The following is a 24,921-nucleotide window of genomic DNA, read 5'->3' on the forward strand; positions in this document are numbered from 1 at the left end:
ATGCTCCCCTTTACACACAGGTACGGATGTTGCCTCTGATTATTCTTTTTAAAAATACTTCTGAAAACACCATCAAGGCTGCTTCTCCCTCTCTCTTGTGTAGGTGGGCTTGGGTTTTTTGTGGGGTGTGTTGTTGTTTGAATATTTATAAGAATATTTATAGATTTCACACACACACACACACACACACACACACACACCAAAGTAAGTAAAATGTAACAACCAGTTTGTGTTTCGGCACTGATTGCCAAAGATGGGAATTAGCAGGCACAATTGAAGCCATTGATAAATCTGAAAGGTGAAGAGCTCCCGACGGTAGAAGATTGGCAGATGAAGTTAATGGACTTTATGGAACTCGCTGAACTGACCACGAAACTCCGGGACCAGAGGGAGGAGATGGTGCAAGAAGATTGGAAGAAATTTAAAGACTATTTATAAAATGGTGAAAAATTAGATATTTGAAGCAGAATCAGTGAATATAAGCGGCTTTAGTAATATGAGCTTAGGTAAAATAGTATACTAGAAGTGATGTTGATGAAAGAGGTATGTTATTAAATGTAGCAATAAGATATATGAAATGAGTTAGTTATTTGAAGTTGTAATAAGAATAATGATGATTGATGGGAAATTAGTTACAAAGTTACTAAAGTAAATTAGAACTGAACGCAGTAGAGAGAACGGGGGAAGTCCCCCATTTAAGATTTGAAATTAGAGTTAAACAATAAGTATATAATGTTCCTGTGTTCGTGTGTTAGGTATGTATAAGTTTTTTTTCTTCTTTCTTATTTTTAGTTTGATATTGTATTTGTAGTGTTTTAACTGTATTTGTGTGATGTATTTTGTGTTTTTGTTGTTTAATGTGGAAAATTAATAAAAAATTTATATATAAAAAATGAAGCCATTGATAAATCCAAGTGCCGGTCGATATTGAATGAAATATTTGTTCCTTCTACACTCCAGTGCAATTATACTGAACACGAACAGCCCACAGGCTTCTATTGATTTATTGAACAAATTCTTAAACGATAAATGTCTCAAGGCAGCACTCAGCAGTCTATAGTGATGTGGGGAATGCTGTCAGTTCCCTTAACCATGTTGAGTCCAGGACAGCTGCGTGGGAGTGTAGAAGCAACTCCTTTTTTTTGATTGGAAAGCTTTGAGGAGCATTTTGAGGAACAGGGAATGTGTGGGATGCCACTGACGGAACGAGTAGCTGATGATGCCACACAGAAGCATCACCTTGGCAATGGATGAATCAGAGATTTCTGTCTTTCTTTTGATAAGAAATGTGGATAAGGTCTGAACTCACTGCCCTGTGGGTTCCTTGAAAGGGATGACTGAAAACGGAAAGGTCAAGAGATGCCAAACAAAAAGTTCGTTTTTCTAGTGTTAATTCCTGGCTGCGTTTCGACAAATGTTGCCAACTGAATAATTCTTAATTGTTTTTCTCTTCCCGCTTCTTCGCATTCTCACTTTGAATCAGAACATGGCAAGGACTTTATCCTTTAGACATGTGGGTTTTCATCTATTTATTTTACTTTTTGGTTTAAGGAATTTATACCGTACTCCTCTGTCTCAAACCAGCTTACAGAATGGGGAAAACACAGGAAAACCCCCCAGAAAAGAACGTGTTATGTAAAATTTAAATTTATTTAAAATTAACTGACGAATGGTGCCCTTTATCTTATATGCCCTATCTTAGTGGAGAACTGAATTTAAGTTACAGGTATGTAGCCGTGTTGGTCTGCCATAGTCAAAACAAAATAAAAAATTAAAAAATTCCTTCCAGTAGCACCTTAGAGACCAACTAAGTTTGTTCTTGGTATGAGCTTTTGTGTTCATGCACACTTATCTGAAGAAGTGTGCATGCACACGAAAGCTCATGCCAAGAACAAACTTAGTTGGTCTCTAAGGTGCTACTGGAAGGAATTTTATTATTTTTTAACTGAATTTAAGACTGGATGAATGAGTAGTTGGGAAAAACTTACACTGCCAGATTTGAAATTGACTATCTCAAGTTCCGGTATTTTGGAATTCCTATGCTGGAACTCATGCAGAGAGAACAGAAATAATTGAATTAAATGTCGACCTTTCCTTTAGATCTTGTTTAGTTTTTAACTTAGCTTTATTCTCGTTCTGGGGATTTCTCTCCTGTTGTTTGCTATATATGATTTGTAGGCACTTTCTGTTACAAAATTGATAAAAGGGGGCGGACGGCAGACCCACAGAAAATCTAGCATCTGTGCAGCCTATTACCAACCACACAAGGAAATGTGAAATCTCCCAAAAACAGTAAGCTAGTGTGCCTTTGTGGAAGCCGCTGTTGGGGGAAAGACGAAAATGTACATCAGCTAAAATTTGCAAGAAATCACACACAGAGGAAGCCCCCACCCCCACCCCAACCCCAATTCTTGCTCTTTGTGTGTCTTCCTGAACATAAAACCCCATTCTCATGTCAAATCTCTAGCCAAACGTCTGATTGGTTCTCTCTGGCCACACCTCTTTATTAATTTTATTCTTCATCAGAATTAGTCCTCCATGAATTCATGTCTTGGCACTACGGATGCTTAGATTTCTTTTTGTTACCCTTCCTTTGTTTGCAACCATCAGTTGCAATTTCAAACTTTCCTTTCGTTGCAATCTTCAGCGATGGATGATTCAGGGCGGACGGAAGGATGTCCCGCACTCGGCAGTACGTCGTTAAACTGTGGAACTCGCCGCTGCAGGAGGCCGGCAACTTGGATGGCCTTGAAAGAGGGATGGGCAAATTCACAGAGAATGCTCTGCCTCTGATGTCAAAGGCAATAATACTTCTGAATTGCTGGAAACCGTAGGAGGGGAAAGATGCTGTTGGGCCCAGGTCCTGCATGCGGGTTTTCCACAGGAATCTGGTTGGGCACTGTGAAAACAGGATGCTGGACTAGATGGGCAGCAGGGCTCTTGTCCAGGGATGCCAACTTGAAAAAATATTTGGGGGAGGAGGCCGCAGGTAAGCCCCACCCTGCATGATCACAAGACATGGTGCACACACACCATTTGAATGGCAATGCCCATCAACTTGGGGGGGGTGGCTTCCTTAAATATTTTAGGGGGGGACCTGAAGGGACCTTAGCTCCGCGGAGTTTGGTCGTATGCTCTTGTATCACCCTCTTTCAGCTTTCCTTATCAAAACAACTACTTCTTCAGCGATCCCTCGTAGCCGAGTAAGATCGTCTTCCATAAACACGGTTTTAACAGTGAGTCCGTAAGTGACTGCGGAGGCCAATTCTGGATCCACACGTCCTTCCACAGTGGGGACCGAGGTTTCCGGGTGGGAGTTGATTACGGCGAGGGTTCGCCAAGCGTGCCTTCCTCTTTGCACGTTTCTCCCTTTCGTCCTGAGTTCGAGCGTCTTCCCATAGTCTGGACCTCTGAAGTATATCTCCAATATTTTCATTTCTGCCTTCTTCTTCTTGTTCTCATATTTTCCACATTCCGATCTTAACACTTTAAAGTTTCCCGTCCCTGGCTGTGTGATTCTCAATCATGTCAGCAATCATATATCCTTTCGTCCATCGGGTACAGCTTTATTTGTATGTATGTACGTATGTATGTGTGTGTGTGTGTGTGTGTGTGTGTGTGTGCGTGTGTGTATAAACTGTCTATTTGCCAGCGCAGCTTTTCCTGACTTCATTCCAATCTTCCAATCTGGGCTGTTGTCCAAGCCTGCCGTTTGAAGCTTAATGACGCAGTAACTCCCAAGCTGTTAAATTGTTACTGGTCACGATAAATTCCCAATGTTACGGTAAGTTGTCGAGCATACTGTTTGCAATATTGCAATGTAAATGAACTGTATTCCACAGATGTAAGTCATTTGGTGATTTATCAGTTTTCCCAGAGACCACACAATCCCCCCCCCTTCTCTGGTCCCTAGAAGGGGTGTTTCTAGACATCCATTTGGCCTTCTCTCTCGCTCATAATGAAGAAATTCTGCAAACAGGTGCACTGTATGTTGTCCCAAATTGTTATCTCAAGTCATTATAAAGTCAGCTAGCAAGTATTTCCCACTTCCCTCGAAAAAGGGAGGAATTCTCATTTTTCCGTGCTGCGTCATACTAACAAGCGCCAATTTATTTCTTCTTTTATCTTTATCAAGTCTAAGTAAAGCTGTGCTGGTTGGCCACACTATGTGACCAAGACGCTGGACCCTTTCAATCTGACCTAGCAGGGAAAGGCCTCCCCCCACCCCCAATCTTGCATTACTAAATAAATGAACCCACAGCCACCTATGAGACTGCTCCAGACCAGCCATTAAACCCTTCCTATTCATTACAAGCATATCTCTTAAGCATAAATGCTCTCATGGTGTGTGTGTGATCTTACACATTACAAAAGGCAGAGTCATTTAATAGCGCCGCTTTTTAAAAAGAGGCGCGACTTTCTCCTTCAAACTCCCCCCCCCAAAAAAACCCTTTAAGAAATGAAAATAACACCCAAATAGTTCTGTTATCAGTTCAGCCTTGCCGTGAGATTACTGTACAGTACTTGCTGCAGAGGGAGGGGAAACGAGAGAGAACAAAGCAGCTGCCTCACACGGAATGAGAAGAACCTTGGTCCATCTAGCTCAGTGACTGACAGCAGCTCTCAAGGGTGTTAGTCGGCAGGCGCTGGGGGGGGGGGTTGAATCTGGGACACTCTGCATGCAGAGCAGGTGCTCCACCACTGAGCCACAGCCCTTCCCCTACTAAAGAGGGCTTCTAAATAGCACTTTTCTGTTTCCAATTATTTAAGAGCAACCTTACCTGGGAGGGGGGGGGAGATTAGCAGGTGACAACTCTGCAAGCCGGAGAGACCAGGCGGCAGCCGGCATACCTCAGCTGCCTTCTAAGGCGGGGCAGGGGAAACACTGATGCCCTCCCTAGATGATGCTGGATTTCACCTCCCAGCACACACACACACACACACACACACACACACCCCGCGCTCTAACCATTGCTCATGCTGGCTTGCTGGGAGTTGAAATCCAACTGCATCTGCGAGGGCCAAAGTTTCCCTCACACACACACACGCGCGCGCGCGCGCGCGCACTTCTTGGTTTAAAAGAGTGTAAAACAAAGGGCGTTTTTTTTAAAAAAAAACAACCAACAACCCCCAAAACACCTGACCGGTCAACCCTGGATAGGCTTGTCCCCATTTCACAGGAGGCAAATTGAGGCAGATAACGGGAAAGGCAGGAGATAAGCTACCGGTAAGCGTCTGCGATGTGTGATTTGGAAACCACGTTCTCAGGCAAGGATGGCCGCAGACTTGGCTTGGCCGCTTGGGTTTGTTTTTTTTTTATAAAAAAAAGTTAATTGTATGTAGGCCCCTCGGGGCGGAGTCCTGAGGTTGACCGCAGCCCCAACCCTCCCCCCGCCCCGTCTCTGTGGTTGATTTTCTTTTTTTCTTTCGCCCGGCGCAGATCCCGCGCGCTTTGGAGAGGTCCCCGCGCCCTGCGCCTTCCTCGCCGGGCGGCGGCCTGAGCTCTGCCCTTCTGAAGAAGAGGGGAGAGAGACCCGGAGTTGCCATGGGCGCTTGGAGTCGCCCTACGTGGCTGCTGTTCCTCGTCTTCGTTCTGCAGAGGGTCGCGGCGGCGCCTTCCCAGGTGAGGCATCCCCTTCCCAGGGCGCGGGGCTTTAGATCGGGCGCACGTGGTGGCGCCGCGCTCCAGGCGTTGGCAGGGGAATCAGTCGGGGGTTTAAGTTATTTCGTTGGAGGCTTTTGAGCACTACACGGTGGTAGACTTCCTTCTCTGAGCAATGGGGACTGGGATCTTGCATTACTTTTTGGGGCAAGGACACGCAGCGCGTAGTTAAACTGTGGAACTCGCTGCCGCAGGAGGCAGTGATAAATGCATGGAAAGGGGGGGGGGGGCTAGCGATGGCTCGTGGCTGTGCTCCATGGCTATGCTCTCCTTCCAAGGTCAGAGGCAGGGATACTGCAGAAGACCAGTTGCTGGAAAATACAGGATCGCTTTTGCGCTTGAATCCTGCTTTCCCTTTGGGGCATATGGCTGTGAGGACAGGGTGCTGGACTAGATGGGCCTGATCCCTGATCCAGCGGGCTCTCCTCGCGTTCTTTGCTCAGTGGTAGAGCACCTGCTTTGCATGCAGAAGGTCCCAGGCTCAATCTCCAGTTAGGATTTGAAACCTCCCCTGCCTGAGATCCTGGACAACTGCTGCCAGTCTGTGTTGGCAGCAATGGGCTAGATGACCAATGGCCCAACTCACTCTAAAACCTACGCCCCTTCTCCTGACTTTATTCCAAGGGTAGATCTTGCCCAGGTGGTTTTTTTGGGGGGGTGGGTGGGTGGGATCGAGAGATGGGTGTCCTCTAGACAATCCCTTGGCAGGCAGGCACCCAAGAATGTAAGAAAGACCCTGTTGGGTCCAGCGCAGGTCCAGCGCTGGTGCCTCTGGGAAGCCAACAAAGTATCAGGGTGAGGAATGAGTCTGCAGCTGCTTGGCATGCAGAATGCCCCATCTTTGATCCCTGGTGTCTCTTGGTAGGATGGGAAGAGAGTGATGCTTGGAAAAACTCAAGAACTGCTGCTGGTAAGAGGGTGGATGTGAGATGCCTGTATCTTGAAAGCGCATTTCCAACCCACCCACCCCCCCCCCCCAAGAATTCTGAGCACTGTAGTTTGGGAGGGTTTGCTGGGACCTGTCACTTTTTGAAGAGCATATGGGGAGGTTTAAACTACAATGCCCAGAATCCTTTGAGGGAAAGATCATGCTTTGGATGTGCTTAAAAGCCACTGGAGATGGGAATGCATTGCCATTCAGTGACCATTGGGATCCCTTCCAGCTACAAATCTATGGATCCAGGATAGGAATGAGCGAGGGGGGACCAGTGCTGTGGTTCCACCACCAATCATTATGGAAGGCAGCTTCCCATGTTGGGTATGGGGAACATTTGGCCCTCCGGGTGCTGCTAAACTACAGCTCCCATCATCACCCACTGCTGAGTGTGCTTGCCAGGCCTGATGGGAGTTGTGGTTTGGCAGCATCCAAACAGCCCAGTTTCCCCCACCCCAACGTAAAACAAAATAAGGGCTGCTCTTATATTGTGGAACAACCTTGTTAAATACAGAGGCTCCTTCTTGGGCGGGGGTGTGTGTGCACTGTGAACATGCCCTTTTGTCTCTGAGACTCGTAGTTCCGAATTCATCTCTTTTGCTCGATGATGATGATGATGATGATGATGATAATTTATTTATACCCCGCCCATCTGGGTGGGTTTTCCCAGCCACTCTGGGAGTCTTCCAACAAGAGACTATTAATACATAACATCAGTCATTAAAAACTTCCCTAAACATGGCTGCCTTCAGATGTCTTCTATAAGTCAGATACAGTGGTACCTCTGGTTACGTACTTAATTCGTTCCAGAGGTCCGTTCTTAACCTGAAACTGTTCTTAACCTGAAGCACCACTTTAGCTAATGGGACCCCCTGCTGCTGCTGCTGCGCCGCCAGAGCACAATTTCTGTTCCTATCCTGAAGCAAAGTTCTTAACTTGAAGCGTTATTTCTGGGTTAGCGGAGTATGTCACCTGAAGCGTATGTAACCTGAAGCATATGTAACCCGAGGTACCACTGCAGTTGTTTATTTCCTTGACATCTGATGGGAGGGCGTTCCACAGGGCGGGCGCCACCACCGAGAAGGCCCTCTGCCTGGTTCCCTGTAACCTCATTTCTCGCAGGGACGGAACTGCCAGAAGGCCCCCAGAGCTGGACCTCAGTGTCCGGGCTGAACAATGGGGGTGGAGGCACTCCTTCAGGTATACTGGGCTGAGGCCATTTAGGGCTTTCAAGGTCAGCACCAACACCAACACTCTGAATTGTGCTTGGAAAGGTACTGGGAGTCAATGTAGGTCTTTTAGGACCGGTGTTATATGGTCTCGGCGGCCGTCCCCAGTCCCCAGTCTAGCTGCCGCATTCTGGATTAATTGTAGTTTCCGGGTCACTTTCAAAGGTAGCCCCACGTGGAGCGCATTGCAGTAGTCCAAGCGGGAGATAACCAGAGCATGCACCGTTCTGGCGAGATAATCCGTGAGCAGGTAGGGTCTCAGCCTGCGTACCAGATGGAGCTGGTAGACAGCTGCCCTGGACACAGAACTGACCTGCGCCTCCATGGACAGCTGTGAGTCCAAAATGACTCCCAGGTTAAACAGACTCCCAAGTTAAACATATTCAGCTCTTTTGACCAGTCGCTGAGCAAACCTGGGATCAGGAGGGTGCACACACAGCCCCGACATGCACACAGCTGAGTCATCATGTAAGGGGTGCAACACGAGATTAATCTCGCTCAGTACATCTCTGTTAATCTAATCTAAGATATCCACTTAACAGCAGTATTGTGGTTTTAAAAAATATTCTGAGCCTTTCCATCCTCAGTGGTCTAAGCAGGAAGGGGTAGTGCAGATTCGTGGCTCTCCATTGCTGACCATTGAGATGGCTGGCTGGTGGGAAGCAAGGCTCTCTGATGTCGGGAGGGTCTACAGTAGGTTTCCTCAAAGTTGGCTGAAATATACTTGGAGTCCAGTGTGAATTTCATGCTCTTTATTCAGGTCATAGTAGTGAGGAATGCAGTTCCCCCAAAACGTTTGCTTTATATACACTATTTACACAATGGGCCCCACGTGATTGGCTAATTCCGGGATACTCCTGTATGCCAATCGGGTTGCGGATTCACTTCCACCTGGAGCTGGATTGGGTGGCTCCTGGGGACCAATCAGACTGCTGCAATCTCAATCCTATTGTTCTAGGACCAATCAGACTGCTGCAATCTCAATCCTATTGTTCTAGGACCAATCAGACTGCTGCAATCTCAATCCTATTGTTCTAGGACCAATCAGACTGCTGCAATCTCAATCCTATTGTTCTAGGACCAACCAGGCTGCTGCATTTTTGGATCCTATTCAACTCAGTACATAACATCGGCCCTCCAGATGTTTTTGGCCTACAACTCCCATGATCCCTAGCTAGCAGCACCAGTGGTCAGGGATGATGGGAATTGTAGTCTCAAAACATCAGGAGGGCCGAGTTTGAGGAAGCCTGGTCTATAGGTAAGACACCACCCTGGATCGAAGATATCCTGCGCCCTCCCTGCAGGGTGAGAGCCTCTGTCTGGCTTGTTAAAGGCACAAGAGCCCTGGCAGGAGAGAGAGCATGGCAACCCCTCCAACCATGACTGTACTTTAAGCACTTGCGGAGGTGTGAAATGTTAAGCTAGGCGAGAGTGCCTTGGAGCATGTGCCGAGTGCCGCTTAGCAGTGAGCAAGAGCACATCTAGGGTTAGGTCTGGGTATTGCACAGGAATAGAAGGCGGCTCCTTTTGCCGCCATGCCATGGTGCTTCTTCAAAAGATAATGTAAGATTCTAGTCCTCATGGCTGTGAATATAGGGCTGATTTAAAAGGAACATAGGAAGCTGGCTAATAATGAGTCCATCCAGCTCAGTATTATCTACTCTGACTGGCAGCAGCTCTCCTGGGTTTCAAGGGGGAGGCATTCCCAGGCTTACCCGGAGATGCCGTTGGGGATCAAACCTTCTGCATGCAAAACAACTTCCAGGCCTGATTCCTCAGTCCCTGATTTGCAATATATCAAGGAGAGGAAAGGCATAAAGGGGATGCCTCTCATATATTTGGGTGTGTGTCTGTGGAGGTCTCCGTTACAGGGGTGATTACCTCTTTTCAGCTCAAAGGTTGTAGTCCTTTGTGGACAAATCTTGCCGGGGGGGGGGGGGGTTGGACTAGATGACCCTTGGGGCCCCTTCCAACACTACAATTCTATGAGTCTATGAGCTGTATGCCACCGGTGGGCGGGGCCAGGTCCAAAAGCGGGCGGAGAAAATACTTTTTTTTTTTTTTTTTTTTTTTTACAAAGAGCCACACAAAAGTCAGACACACCTCTCCACACTCCACCCAAACAGAGAGGAGAACCCCTGTATGCCTCCATTTGTTCCTTGGAGACAGCATGTGACATAGTGGTTACTTAGAGTGTCAGGCTAGGACCTGTGAGGGACCTGGGTTCGAATCCCCACACAGCCATGAAGCTTACTGGGGGTGACTTTTAGGGGCCTACCTCGCAGGGTTGTGGTTGGGATTAAATGATGAAAGAAACACAGAAACCACCTTGAGCTCCTTTGGAGAAAAATGTGGGGTGCAATGAATAAGTAAATAAACACAAGGCGGGGCATAAATGATGTTGTTGCCACAGTTCAAGGATTTATTCCAGCAGATGCTGTCCTGCTGAACCCTCCAAGTGAAGTTTGGGCAAGCAAGAGGCACAATCACAGTTCAAGGACATGGGAGAGCATTCATGGAGGGTTTGGAGAATGGCCAGTGTGGGGTATGGCCTGGGCAATGGGAGTTCCAAGGCCCACATAGAAAACTGGGGGCAGGGGGAGACCTCTGAGCCTGAGGTTCCCCACCTTTTCGTACTGCACACCCCCAGGCTATTCCAACATGGCTTAATTTTTTTAATTCCATTTCTGTCCGTCCAACTTGCTCAAGGTGGGGTACGCTGTGTGTCCCCCCCCCCCGCACCCGCTCCTCACTTAATCCCAACATAACAACCCTGCAAGGTAGGCTAAGCTGAGAGTAGCGGATTTGAACCTGGGTCTCTCCCGTGTCCCAGCACTCTTGCACCCTAACCACTACACCGCACTGCCTCTTGCGGTTTTGCTGTGGGCGGAGCTGCAAGCGAGTGCTTTAATGTGGTGGGGAACGGGCCGGTGTCCGCCTGCCTCCTGGCATGTGCGTATATCTAACAGCGAAACCTTGCACGTGCAGCTGTTGCTGTGGATCTTGTGCAACGCAGCAGCTCTTTCTCCTTGGGGGGCAGGAAACCCGGCCATCTTTGGCTCCCTTACTGGCTAAGCCAGCCCGAAAATGACTCATTCACTAATATTTTTCTGAGGCCACTGAAACCAGAGGGCTGATTCAGAAAATTTCAGTTTGCAAGAGATGAGTGGCGAGACCAGGAAACCGGCGGGGTGACAACGACTCCTGTCCTCATTTGGGAATTGACTTGGCCGGCAGGCAGAAAACTGCACCCCCCTCACTTTTCTGAATTGGCTTTCCCCAGTCCCCACCCCAAGCACGCTCTTTGCAAAAACCACCCGACCACATCTGAAAAAAATGTGCAATAACCCTCCAGCTACCTTTGACACAGCAGTTTAGAGCTGGGAAAGGGCTGCAGTTCAAATGGGAGAGCATCTACATTGTGTGCAGAAGGCCCCAGGTTTGACAAAAAAAAAAACCCCACATGGCAGCATCGCCAGGCAAGGCTGGGAACGACACCCCTGCCGGTCAGTGTAGGCCAATGACCTGACTCAGGATAAAGCGGCTTCCTGCGTTCCGATTGTACCAGCCCTTTATTTGCAACCAAGAGGACTAGAATCTTGCTTGTCCTTTTGAGGAAATGCTGCATTGCCGCAGTGTGGAGGCAGAGCACTTGGCTTGCACACAGATGGCCCCAGGTTCAGCCTAACACTGCCGGCTGCAACCCTGGAGCTCTAGAGTTTGGATAGCTCAGCTGGCTAGAGTGTGGTGCTGAAAATGCCAAGTTGAAGGGAACAGCCAGCAAGTCGAGACCCCGGTCGATTCAGCCCCGTTCCTCTCCGACCGCAGCGCCCTGCTTAACCACATGTGGGGACTCCAGACTGTGTTGAGCGTGAGGGAATCCGGCTGTTTTGGGAGGAGACTGGAATGGATTGGGTCCATGAGTGGGATGGGATGCATAGGTGAGCCCTCCTCACCCCGTCCCCTTGTCATTGAATAGTGCTTTCTGGGAGAACTACAGAAAAGCACACATCCCTCCAAGCTTATGAGACGCATGCTTCATTTTGGTCCACTGGCTAAACCTGCAAAAACTTCCCACCGATGCCCAGAACAGGGACTTGTACAGAGCTGCAACAGGCAATTCCTTCTTTAGTGAGAGCTGCCTGTTGCAACTCTCCATGAGTCCCTATTCTTAGCATCAAACACTTCAAGGGTGGATATCCGGCATCTTGGGAGTTACCAGATGGTCTGGCTTCCCAGCTGCTTCCTCCCACTGATCAATCTAGGAACAGTAATGGATCTCCCAAGTTCTCTTGCTTGGCTCACATATCTCTAATTAAAAACGCAAGGAGTAAATCTTACTGGGGTCTCTAAAGCTTGTAAAAGAACAGCTATATATTCCTGCATTGCAGGGGGTAGGACTAGAAAATACTCAGGGTCCCGTCCAACTCTATATTTTGTATGTTCAAACAGTCTGCATCTGATTTTAGGCAGTGGTTTCCCCAAAATGGCCCAGATGGAAACCCCTTGGACTTCCCACCCCTGCCTTAACAGGAAACATCAAGGAACAAGTGGGTGGGTTTTACTCAATATAGATATATATATATATATATATGTATATTTGCCACCAGCCTATGCACAGGCAGGGCTATTAATAGAGCTAATAACCAGCTGTGTGTTCAAATGCAGATCATGCCTAATTAATAAAAACACTTGTTGGCTGTAAACACCAGGTCAAAACTGAACCGAGGTAGCCTCATTCATAGCTCTTGAAATGAGGAGGTAAAGAGCGCAGAAAAGTCCCCGCAGAGCCACAGCAGATGGGAAGACCCGTGGCTTGGCGATAGGCCACGAGCTTGGCATGCGGAAGATTTCCCGGTTCGATCCCTGGCATCTTTGCCGAAGGACCAAGAGCCCAAATCTGGCCTGCCACCAACCACCCCACTGCACCTTTCCCCTGGAGATTTAACAAGGCTGGAAGGTGCCTTTGATGTGTGCAGGGATGGATGGAGGAGGGAAAACTGGTGACTGGAAGCGGCCACCAAGACCATATAACACCAGTCCTGAAAGACCTACATTGGCTCCCAGTACGTTTCTGAGCACAATTCAAAGTGTTGGTGCTGACCTTGAAAGCCCTTAACGGCCTCGGCCCAGTATACTTGAAGGAGCGTCTCCACCCCCATCGTTCAGCCCAGACACTGAGGTCCAGCCCTGAGGGCCTTCTGGCGGTTCCCTCCCTGTGAGAAGTGAGGTTACAGGGAACCAGGCAGAGGGCCTTCTCGGTAGTGGCGCCAGCCCAGTGGAACGCCCTCCCATCAGATGTCAAGGAAAGAAAGAACTATCTGGCTTTTAGAAGGCACCTGAAGTCAGCCCTGTTTAGAGAAGTTTTTAGTGTTTGATGTTTTATCATGTTTTTAATATTCTGTTGGGAACGTCCCAGAGTGGCTGGGGAAACCCAGCCAGATGGGCGGGGTAGAAATAATAAATTATTATTATAAAACGACGAATGTCTTGCCACACCCACCGTTGTCATGCGGTTCCCTGGAGAGAACACGTTTCCTGCTCCCGTGCTGAAGTGATCTCTCAGACATCAAAGCCACGCAGAAAAACCACCTGATGGCACAAAGAGCTGTCAGGTGTGACAATCAAATCTCCTCAGGGTGGACCAGCAGCCTGACTGGGAATGTCTGTTGTTGGTAGTTGCAAATGGGAAGAGTGCAGCGGTCCTCAAGTCCTGCTTGCTGTTCTCCCACAGAGAACCTAAGTGCGCTAGATCAGTACAATGGCCCATCTAGTCCAGCTTCCTGCTTACCTAACAGCAAACCAGATGCCTGTGGAAAACCTGCAAGCAGGATCTGAGCACAAGAGCAATTCTTCTTTTCTGTGGTTTCTAGCAACTGGTCTTCAGAAGCATTGCTGCCTCCCATTTGTGGAGGCAGAGCACAAACATCCTGGTTGGATCCATCAATAGCCCTCATCTCCTCCATGAATTTGGCGAATCCTATTTAAAAACCGTCCACGTTGGTGGCAGGAATCTCCTGCCTATCATATCGCCTCTTTCTTGCCCTTTCTCTAAACCAGGGTTTCCCCAACTTGGGCTTCCGACTGTTTTTGGACTACAATTCCCATCATCCCTGACCGCTGGTCCTGCTAGTTAGGGATGGTGGGAGTTGTAGTCCAAAAACAGCTGGAGACCCAAGTTTGGGGAACAAACTGCTCTGAACAGAAAAGGCCCCAGCGCTGCAACTTTTCTTCATAGGGGACTTGCTCCATCCCTCCTAGATAACGCCAATCCTTTTCCAACTCAGCAATATCACTTTTGAGGCGAGGCAGCCAGGCAATCTAGTTGGTGCCTTTGCTTGACCCAAAGTGCTGTTGTTGGTCTGATCCGGCAGCATGACTCTTATTTGATTCTGAGGAACAGCAGAGAAGGAGGACCCCTGCCTTAATGTCCTGCCTTTGAGCTCCCTGGGGAAATGATGAGCTTTGGCTCTGACCCAGCAGGGATCGCCTGACCATCTTCTTCTTGTTGTTTAGTCATTTAGTTGTGTCTGACTCTTTGTGACCCCATGGACCAGAGCACGCCAGGCACTCCTGTCTTCCACTGCCTCCCGCAGTTTGGTCAGACTCATGTTGGTAGCTTCGAGAACGCTGTCCAACCATCTTGTCCTCTGTCGTCTCCTTCTCCTTGTGCCCTCCATCTTTCCCAACATCAGGGTCTTTTCTAGGGAGTCTTCTCTTCTCATGAGGTGGCCAAAGTACTGGAGCCTCAACTTCAGGATCTGTCCTTCTAGTGAGCACTCTGGGCTGATTTCTTTAAGAATGAATAGGTTTGATCTTCTTGCAGTCCATGGACTCTCAAGAGTCTCCTCCAGCACCATAATTCAAAAGCATCAATTCTTCGGCGATCAGCCTTCTTTATGGTCCAGCTCTCACTTCCATACATCACTACTGGGAAAACAATAGCTTTAACTATATGGACCTTTGTCGGCAAGGTAATGTCTCTGCTTTTTAAGATGTGTCTTTTGAGCTGAGAAAGCACAAAAAAAGCGTTTAGCAGATAAACTTGCCCAAGTCTTCAAGACGCACACACATGTCTACAATTTTTTCATTATTTTACAATCTCTGCCAAACTGACCTCAATTTTTTTAAAGGGGTTGAAATGTCACATCTGTTACTACCAACCCCTTTCATCTCTTGATAGTATGTCTTGTTTCGATTCAACTCTGAACTTCTACAGTCATCCAGAAAAATCAAACTCAGCGTCTTTAATTCAGAGACGGATCTAGAGAAACGTCCTACCTTTTCTCTTACGGGTGAGCCAGAATCGGGGCTGTCTGAGGGCCTCAGAAAGAGACGAGACGTCTCAGAAATAAATGCTTCACGGAATATTATGGTTTGAAGAATCGGTGGGCAGGATTTGAATTATGAGCAACAGAAAGAATGAGAGACTATTGTGTTGTTATGATGTAAAATGAGGGAAGAAGACAGGATGCAGCAAAGAAAGGATAAGAAAAGCAACCTGGGAAATGGGGTGGGAAGTCAACAATATAAAAGGATTTTTAAAAAATATGTATTGGAATTGTATGTGGAATTTCTTGAAGTTTAATAAAATAATTTTGGATTAAATAAGAAGTAGATGCTTCACGGTGGCTGAAATCATATGCTTGCTTCCCTGAGATTAAATGCTACTGCACACTGCATGAGTTTGTGACTAAGGCTTTGTACGCCTTTCGGTTTGTGCCGGTTCCAGAATGTTCCCTTCGTTCCCTGCAAGGAAAGTTTGTAGTGTCTGAGGCTTTCTGAGGCTTCTTAGTTTAGAGAAAAGGCAAGTGACATGATAGAGTGGGGAACGTTTGGCCTGCAAGATGTTGCTGAACTACAAATCCCATCAGCGCTAGCAAACATAGCTGATGGCCAGGAATGAGCACTGCAGGGAACAGGATGATGGACTAGAGGGGTCACTGCCTGGCCTGATCCAGCAACCAGGCTTTTATTAGGGGCTAATGAATTTGTCCTGAAGTTAAGGACAGATCCTGAAGTTGAGGCTCCAGTACTTTGGCTACCTCATGAGAAGAGAAGACTCCCTAGAAAAGACCCTGATGTTGGGAAAGATGGAGGGCACAAGGAGAAGGGGACGACAGAGGATGAGATGGTTGGGCAGTGTTCTCGAAGCGACTGGCATGAGTTTGGCCAAACTGCGGAAGGCAGTGAAAGATAGGCGTGCCTGGCGTGCTCTGGTCCATGGGGTCACGAACAGTCGGACACGACTGAACGACTGAACAACAACAACAACAATGAATTTGTCTAACCCTAACCCTTTCTAAAGCATGTGGGTTTTGCCAGATCTTGTGGCAGGGAGTTCCACCAGCTGTTTTGGTCCCCCGGCCACCTCATTCTTTTTAAGGCCTCCAATGGAATCAAAACAGAAACCACGACAAAACCACCAGTCATCTCCCCCTCCTGAAACCACGCCTGGAACTATTTTCCCTTTCTTTCGAGAAACAACACTCAGGCCCTGGTCATTGATCCTGAGCTTATGTGGAGAGTTTCACCATATTTCAATGTCTTGCGCATTATTTCTTTTTTTTTTTTAAAGAGATTTTATTCTTTTACCATAAAACAAAACAAAACAAGAACAACATTACATAAACACAATAAACACATAAAACAAAATCAACAATATAAAACACAACAATACCATACAAAAAAGAAAACTTATACATACTTTACCAAAACCTTATCTTAATTTCTCCACTTGTTTTCATTTCTTGGGGGGGACTTCCCCTGATCCCTCCTCTGTCTTCAAATACATATATACTTTTTAGGTAGCTTCATTTCCTTCCCCATTAACTCGTACTCAATATCTTAATGTTCTTCAAAATTATCTAAACCAATATAGTTCTTAGCTTATGTTCTGTATCTTATCACCTTCTACAAATAGATCTAGTACATCAAAATTTCTTTTAAAACCATTATAACTAACCTTAAACTACTAAAGCCGATTCTTTTACATATTTCTGCACAAATATTCAAACATTCAGTTTAACATACTTAACTAAATAATCCTTAAATTTCTTCCAATCTTGCGACACCTTCTCCTCCCTCTGGTCTCGGATTCTGGCGGTCAGGTCTGCGAGTTCCATATACTCCATCAGCTTCATCTGCCATTCTTCAATTGTCGGTATCTCTTCACCCTTCCAGGTTCTTGCCAATAAAATTCTAGCTGCTGTCGTGGCATACATAAAGAATACTCTGTCCTGACTGGGTATCTCTTCGTTGGTCATGTTCAAAAGAAAAGCCTCTGGTTTCTTAGAAAAGGTAATTTTCATTACCTTCTTTAGCTCATTGTATATCTTGTCCCAGAAGGCCTTTACCCCTGAACACGACCACCACATATGATAAAAGGTACCTTTCGACGATTTACATTTCCAACACACATCCGACATTTTAGAGTTCATTCTGGCTAACTTAACTGGTGTCAGATACCACCTGTATATCATTTTCATTACATTTTCTCTTAAACTATTACATGCAGTAAAATTGATACCTTTCTGCCACAATCTCTCCCAGTCATCCATCATAATATTATGACCCACATCTTTTGCCCAGTCTATCATTGTTGATTTTACCAATTCATCTTTCGTATGCCACTCTAGCAACAAGTTATACATCTTGGAAAGGTTTTTAGAGTTTGATTCGATCAGTTCTGTTTCCAGTTTTGATTTTTCCACTTGAAAACCAATTTTTTTATCTAATTTAAATGTTTCATGTACCTGGTAGTATTGCAGCCAGTCAGGGACTTGACTTTTAACTTGATCGTAACTTTTCAACTTAAATGAGTCCCCTTCCTGCTGCAATATATCCATGTATCGTAACCAACTAGCAGACATGTTTGGTCTCTTATAGGCCTTGGCCTCCACTGGTGATATCCATCTAGGAGTCTTTCTCTCCAATAAGTCCTTATACCTAATCCAAACCTGATACAAAGATTTCCTGATTATATGGCTATTAAAAGTTCTGTGAATTTTAACTTTGTCATACCAAAGGTATGCATGCCATCCAAACATATTGTCGTGTCCTTCCAAGTCCAACACATCTACATTCTCTAATTTAAACCAATCTTTTAGCCAGCAAAAGGCCGCTGCTTCAAAGTAAAGTCTCAAATCCGGCAGTGCAAAGCCTCCTCTCTCTTTGGAGTCTGTCAAAACCTTAAACTTAATTCTCGGCTTTTTGCCCTGCCATATAAACTTCGATAAATCCCTTTGCCATATCTTAAAACAGTCCATTTTATCCAAAATTGGTATGGCTTGGAACAAAAACAGCATCCTTGGTAGGACATTCATTTTAATCGCAGCTATTCTTCCCATTAACGACAGTTTCAGTCTTGTCCATATCTCCAAATCTTTCTTTATCTCTATCCACAGTTTTTCATAATTGTCTTTGTACAGGTTCACGTTCTTTGCTGTGAGATTGATACCTAGATATTTTACAGATTTAACAAAATTGAGGCCTGTGCCATCTTGTAATCTTTGTGTCTGTTCTGCACTCATATTTTTACTTAAAACTTTGGTTTTCTGTTTATTTAGTTTGAAGCCAGCTACACGTCCAAATTGTTCGATTAGTTCCAAAGCTTTGGGGACACTGCTTTCCGGTTCTTGCAGGGATAGCATCAGATCATCTGCGAAGGCGCGTAGTTTGTATTCTTTCTCTCCCGCCCTGATTCCTTTTATCTGTTTCTCTTTTCGTAGCATATTTAAAAGAACCTCCAGGACCGTGATAAATAATAAAGGGGAGATAGGGCACCCTTGTCTTGTTCCTTTTTCAACTTCAATTTCCTCCGATATCACACCATTTACTATTATTTTTGCTCTTTGTTCTGTATAAATGGCTTTGATGCCATTTAGAAATCTTTCTCCAACTCCCATCTTTTCCAAATTCTTTTTCATAAACATCCAAGATACCTTATCAAAGGCTTTCTCCGCATCAATAAACAGTAGTGCTGCCTCTGTATTTATGTTTCTTTCCAGTTTTTCTAGAATGTCCACAATAATTCTTGTATTATTACTTATTTGTCTTCCTGGAAGGAAACCCGCTTGATCTTTATGTATATAGTCTTTTAGCACTCTTTTTAATCTTGTAGCCATAACATTTGCAAAAATTTTGTAATCCACATTCAAAAGGGAGATTGGACGATAGTTTTTCATTTGCATTCTATCTGTATCTGGTTTTGGAATCAGTGTGATAAAGGCTTCTTTCCACGTCTCTGGCGCCCTATCTCCTTCCAGTATTTTGTTGCAAACTTCTTTCAAAGGCTGCGAAAGCCAATCTTTAAGAATCTTATAAAACTTTGCTGTTAGTCCATCTGGTCCTGGTGCCTTTCCTATTTGCATGTTCTTAATTGCATCTTCAATCTCTTGGGTCGATATTGGGTGGTTGAGAGTTATTAGTTTATCCTCTGGGACCTTTTGCAAACCATGCTGTTGCAGAAATCGGTCTATTTCTTCTTCTTTTATCCTCTCCTCCTTGTACAGTTGCTTATAGAATTTTTGAAAACACTTTCTGATTTCTTCCGGGTTCTCCACTATTTTTCCATTAACTGCTAGATTGCCGATGACATTTGCCTTTTGTCTTTTCTTCAATTGCCAAGCTAGTAGTTTTCCACATTTATTCGCAGATTCAAATGACCTTTGTTTCATCATTTTTAATTTCCATTCTATGTCTTGATTCATAGTTTTAGCATACTGGGATTGTAAGTATTTAATTTCCTTTTGAATTCTTAGAGATTTGGGATGTCCTCTTAACTCTTTTTCTTTAGCTTTAATTAATTTCAACAGTCTTTCCATTTCCGCATTTTGAAGTTTTTTCTTCTTTGCTTTTTCACTTATGAGGAATCCTCTCATTACCGCTTTACTTGCATCCCAGGCAATTCTTTTTTCTACTTCCGAGTTCCAATTGATTTGAAAATATTCCTTCATCTTCTTCACAGCTCTTTCTACCAGCTTGGTGTCTCTCATCAACGCGTCATCCATTCTCCATCTGAAAGAACCCTTGGAAACCATATTAAGAGTTACCTGTACAGGATTATGGTCTGAATAAGTTTTTGGGCCGATTTCTGCTTTTTGTATTTTTGGTGCCAATTCGTTCGATATCCAAATATAATCTATCCTCGACCATGACTTCTGGGATTCACTGAAGTAGGTTGCCTCAGTATCGGTGGGATTTTTTAACCTCCAAGCATCCTCCAAATTTAGATTATCCACCATTTCGAAAAAAGTCTTAGGTAGTTTCCCATCATTTGTTAATTTGGTTCTTTGTGATCTATCCATTAAAGTGGAAACTGCACCATTAAAATCTCCAAGGCAAACTAATTTGTAATCCAAATAGTCCAACAGCAGGTCATGTATTTTTTTGTAGAAAATTGACTTTCCATCATTTGGTGCATAGAGTCCCAGAATCAGAAATTTTTCGCCTTGTATTTTAATTTCAATTGCGATGTATCTCCCTTCTTCATCTTTAAATAGCTGTTTTGGGCTATATTTCTCCTTTGCGTATATTACCACACCTCTCTTTTTGACCTTGTCTGATGATATAAACTCTTGGCCTAGCTTTTTATTTTGTAGTAATCTTCTATGTCGCCGAACTATGTGTGTCTCCTGTAAACAAATAATGTCCAAATTCTTCTTTTCCAATCCATGAAATACTCTGCGTCTCTTTGGTCTCTGGTTCAATCCCCGTACATTCCATGTCATTAGCCTAAACGCCATTTTCCTTTGTTTTAATCCTCTCCTCCAGTTGCTTCTGCTTTCTTGTCTTCTTCTGGGTCCTTTTCACTTGGTCCTGGTGTCCCCGGCGGTGGAAGTACTCCTGGACGTCTTTGTAGAAATGATGGATCCAGTGGCCCTTTGAGCTCTTCCAGATGTTTATCCAAAAATTTTTGCTTTTCGGCCAGGGATTTGATTCTTATCTTTTTGCCCTCAAATGTAAATGCAAGGCCTTCTGGAAATTCCCAACTGAAGGAGATGTTGTTTCTTCTTAACTCAGCAACCAAGTCGTTATATGGAATTCTTTTGTCCAAAAAGAATCTGGGGATATCCTTATAAAAAATGACTTTACTCCACTGTACCACCAGGTTATTTTTATAATGCAGATCCAGAAAGAAATCCCTGTCGTTTCTATCGTGCAACACGAGCAAACAGTCGCTGACTGTTTTAGTGCTTTTCTTCCCTCTGGATCCTCTAGGCCCAAATCTGAAGGCCTTCACTATGCGTGCTGAAACGTTTACTTCTTCCAATTCCCAATATGACGAAAATAACTTCACAATATAGGCTTTCAGGTCTTCTCCTTCCAATTCTGGAAGACCCCTGAGACGGATGTTTCCCTCTCTCTGGTGGAGTTGAAGAAAGGCAAGAGACTCTTCTACAGTTCTCTGTCGTGTGCCAATTCTCTCTAAATTCTCCAAGTCTATGTTATCCAGTTTCTGTTCCACTTTTTTTATTTTTTCTTGGACCACTTTAAATTCCTCAGAGTCCTTTTTCAGAGTTGTTACCTCCTGTGCTATTATATTTATTTGATCTCTGTTCTTTTTTACATTCTCCTCAATTTGGCCAATTGATCTCTCCAATGTGTCAGTGGAATTTTTTATATCAGCTTTTAAATCGACTTGTAGTTTTTCTATTGCAGAGTTAACTGTAGCATTAACTGATGCACTAATTGTATTAACTGAAGCCTGCGTTTGCTTCAACCCCTCCGCAGGGCTGTCTCAAAGGGATCGTGCGCCCTGGCGCGACGATCCCTCGGCGCCCCCGGTGAGCCGCCTCTCCGCCCACCTCCCTCCCGCGCTGACCGCCCCTCGGGAGGGGGGGGTGGGCGAGCGGGGGATGGGGGCGTGGCGCTGCAAGCCGGCCACCCTCCGGCGCCCCAGCTGGAGCGCTGGGAAGGGCGCGCAAAGCCCCGCGCTGCTCCAGCGCCACGTCCATCATCCCCCGAGGGGCGGCCAGCGCGGGAGGGAGGTGGGCGAGCGGGGGATGAGGGGCGTGGCGCTGCATGCCGGCCACCCTCCGGAGCCCCAGCTGGAGCGCTGGGAAGGGCGCGCAAAGCCCCGCGCTGCTCCAGCGCCACGTCCATCATCCCCCGAGGGGCGGCCAGCGTGGGAGGGAGGCGGGCGAGCGGGGGATGAGGGGCGTGGCGCTGGAGCGGCGCGGAGCTTTGCGCGCCCTTCCCAGCACTCCAGCTGGGGCTCCGGAGGGTGGCCGGCTTGCAGCGCCACGCCCCTCATCCCCCACTCGCCCACCTCCCTCCCGCGCTGGCCGCCCCTCGGGGGATGATGGACGTGGCGCTGGAGCAGCGCGGGGCTTTGCGCGCCCTTCCCAGCGCTCCAGCTGGGGCTCCGGAGGGTGGCCGGCATGCAGCGCCACGCCCCTCATCCCCCACTCGCCCACCTCCCTCCCGCGCTGGCCGCCCCTCGGGGGATGATGGACGTGGCGCTGGAGCAGCGCGGGGCTTTGCGCGCCCTTCCCAGCGCTCCAGCTGGGGCTCCGGAGGGTGGCTGGCTTGCAGTGCCAGGCCCCTCAGGGCGGGGGCAGGTTGGGGAGGGGGCGCCCGGTATGCCGGCGGGCTCGCGGGGGTGCCCCTGGGGGGCCTGGCGCCCTGGTGCACCGCGCCACCTGCCCCTATGAATGAGACGGCTCTGCCCCTCCGTCACGCTTTTAAGTCCTTCTGCTATTTCTGCAACACTAGCAGTTAGTTTCTCCATCTGTTCTTGTAAAGATAGGGAAAAAGAGCCTTTTCTTTGTGAAGAGCTAGATGTTTTGGATCTAGTGCTCTCATGCATATCCTGTGAGCTCTGCAATTGTAATCTCAAGGTCACTCCAGTTGCTGTGGTAACCGTTTCAGACATTCACAGCAGAAAGCCAACAGTCTTAAAAGTAAACACCAGGTGGCCAGCAGTTTCTGAGAACAAAGAGACTGCTGAGCCAGGAGTCCCACACAAGTCCAGTAATCAAACTTCCAGGCACAGAGTTTCCAATTTTAAAGTCTCAAAGTATCTTGTAGTCAAAAAGGAGTTAGTTTTTTAAATAGCCCAAGCCAGTAACTATATTTCCCTTGCAGTGTTACCACCAAGTCTTTATATTAGGTTGTAAACGCCGTTTCCGTGCGCTGCTCTGGTTCACCAGAAGCGGCTTTGTCATGCTGGCCACATGACCCGGAAGCTGTCTGCGGACAAACGCCGGCTCCCTCGGCCTATAGAGCGAGATGAGCGCCGCAACCCCAGAGTCGGACACGACTGGACCTGATGGTCAGGGGTCCCTTTACCTTTAGCTGGCCACAAAATATCCACAATGTCTCCACTGGTAAACAGTCACTGATACAGTAGCAAGAAAGAAAAAATGGCAACAATTTACTGCAGCCCGCTACCAACCCCGAATCCTAATCCTGAGGGAGAGCGGTGTCTTCTTTTGCCATATCTCCTGTTTTTAAGTCCTTAAACATCTTTAAAGCAACTTTTAATCCACTTTTAAAAAGTTTGGCAGAGTTCGCAAAACTTTACCGTTAGTCGCGGCTTTGATCTTTTAGCGCTACCAAGCTCCGGCAAACAGTTCAAAGGGAGCAGGCTTCCTTTTAACTTTTCTCTGTAAGTTATTGTTCCTCAAAGTTCAAAATCTGTTCAAAATCTTTACTTACAGAGTTTCTTCTGAAGTTTCTAAGTAGGAAGTGTCTGGTGCTCGAATCTGGCGGGATCGCTGCTTTGATCCTCCGAAGGCAGTCACCTCTTCAGTCCCGTACCGGAGCTCCGCTCGCCTGATTTTCCCCCTTACGAGGGTCAATCAGGAGCGGGGACGGCACGTCTGGGACCCACGAGGAAAACGGTCCACGGGACGCTCTTCCCGTGGCTTTAAGGGACCCGTGGCGCAGGCACGGTAATCCCTAAAGCCTTACGGAGGACGGAGCCGTCGGACTCCCGTCCGCCATTGACCGGCACCAAACCGGAAGTCGTCTTGCGCATTATTTCGGATGTACGGTATTTAGAAACACAGATTCCGCCCTGCTCGGTGCAGGAGAAACATGCAGCCTCTCAGCATTTATTTATTTTTTTAATAAGATTTTTATTATTTTCCATTAACACAAAAGAAAAACATAACATAAACACCAACATTAACACCATAAAAACACACTACATAAACACAATCAAACAATAACAATAAAAAGAAAAAGAAACTTATACAAACCTTAACCTAACACTTATCTTCATACTTTCCTTATTTCTATCTTCTCTATTTGGGGACTTCCCCCATTCCCTCCACTGTCTTCAAAATCATATATATCTTCTAGGTAGCTTTGTATCTTATTCCATTAACATTTACCCAAGTTTTTAATATGCTTAACTTTACTTAATCAAATACCTAATCAACTATAAATCTTATCTTAGCATCAAATCTTAACACATTTTTAACAAATAAATCATTCGCACAAAAAATTTCCTCTTAACCGTTTTATCTAACATAAACCTACTAAAGCCGATATTCTGTTTAATTCTGCTCAAATATTCAATTTAACTGATTTAACTAAATAATCTTTAAATTTTTTCCAATCCTGTGACACCTTCTCCTCCCTCTGGTCCCGGATTCTGGCGGTCAGTTCTGCGAGTTCCATATATTCCATCATCTTCATCTGCCATTCTTCCACCGTTGGTATCTCTTCCCCTTTCCATGTTCTTGCCAATAAGATTCTAGCTGCTGTTGTGGCATACATAAAAAACACTCTGTCCTGACTGGGTATCTCTTCATTGGTTATGCTCAGAAGAAATGCCTCTGGTTTCTTACAAAAGGTAACTTTCATTACCTTCTTAAACTCATTATAAATCTTATCCCAGAAAGCATTTACCGCTGGGCACAACCACCACATATGAAAAAAGGTACCTTTCGCATGTTTACATTTCCAACATACATCTGACATTTTGGTATTCATCTTAGCTATCTTAGCTGGTGTCAAATACCATCTATAAACCATTTTCATTATGTTTTCTCTTAAACTATGACAAGCAGTAAATTTGATACCTTTCTGCCACAATCTCTCCCAGTCATCCATCATAATATTATGTCCTACATCTTTCGCCC

At 46.0% G+C, this 24,921-nt stretch overlaps 1 protein-coding gene across 1 annotated transcript in view; it reads left to right on the top strand.

Moving 5' to 3' along the window:
• Nucleotides 1-2,675: 2,675 nt before the first annotated feature.
• TNFRSF8 (TNF receptor superfamily member 8) overlaps nt 2,676-24,921 on the top strand; it is a 37,559-nt gene continuing 15,313 nt past the window's right edge. Inside the window, exons 1-2 of the mRNA XM_033156874.1 lie at nt 2,676-2,763; nt 5,441-5,623. Coding sequence (XP_033012765.1) covers nt 2,676-2,763; nt 5,441-5,623 — 271 coding nt within the window. The remainder of the gene's footprint in view (nt 2,764-5,440; nt 5,624-24,921) is intronic.

This window comes from Lacerta agilis, chromosome 8 (genome assembly GCF_009819535.1).
Source record: "Lacerta agilis isolate rLacAgi1 chromosome 8, rLacAgi1.pri, whole genome shotgun sequence".
In the NCBI taxonomy this organism is placed as follows: domain Eukaryota; kingdom Metazoa; phylum Chordata; class Lepidosauria; order Squamata; family Lacertidae; genus Lacerta; species Lacerta agilis.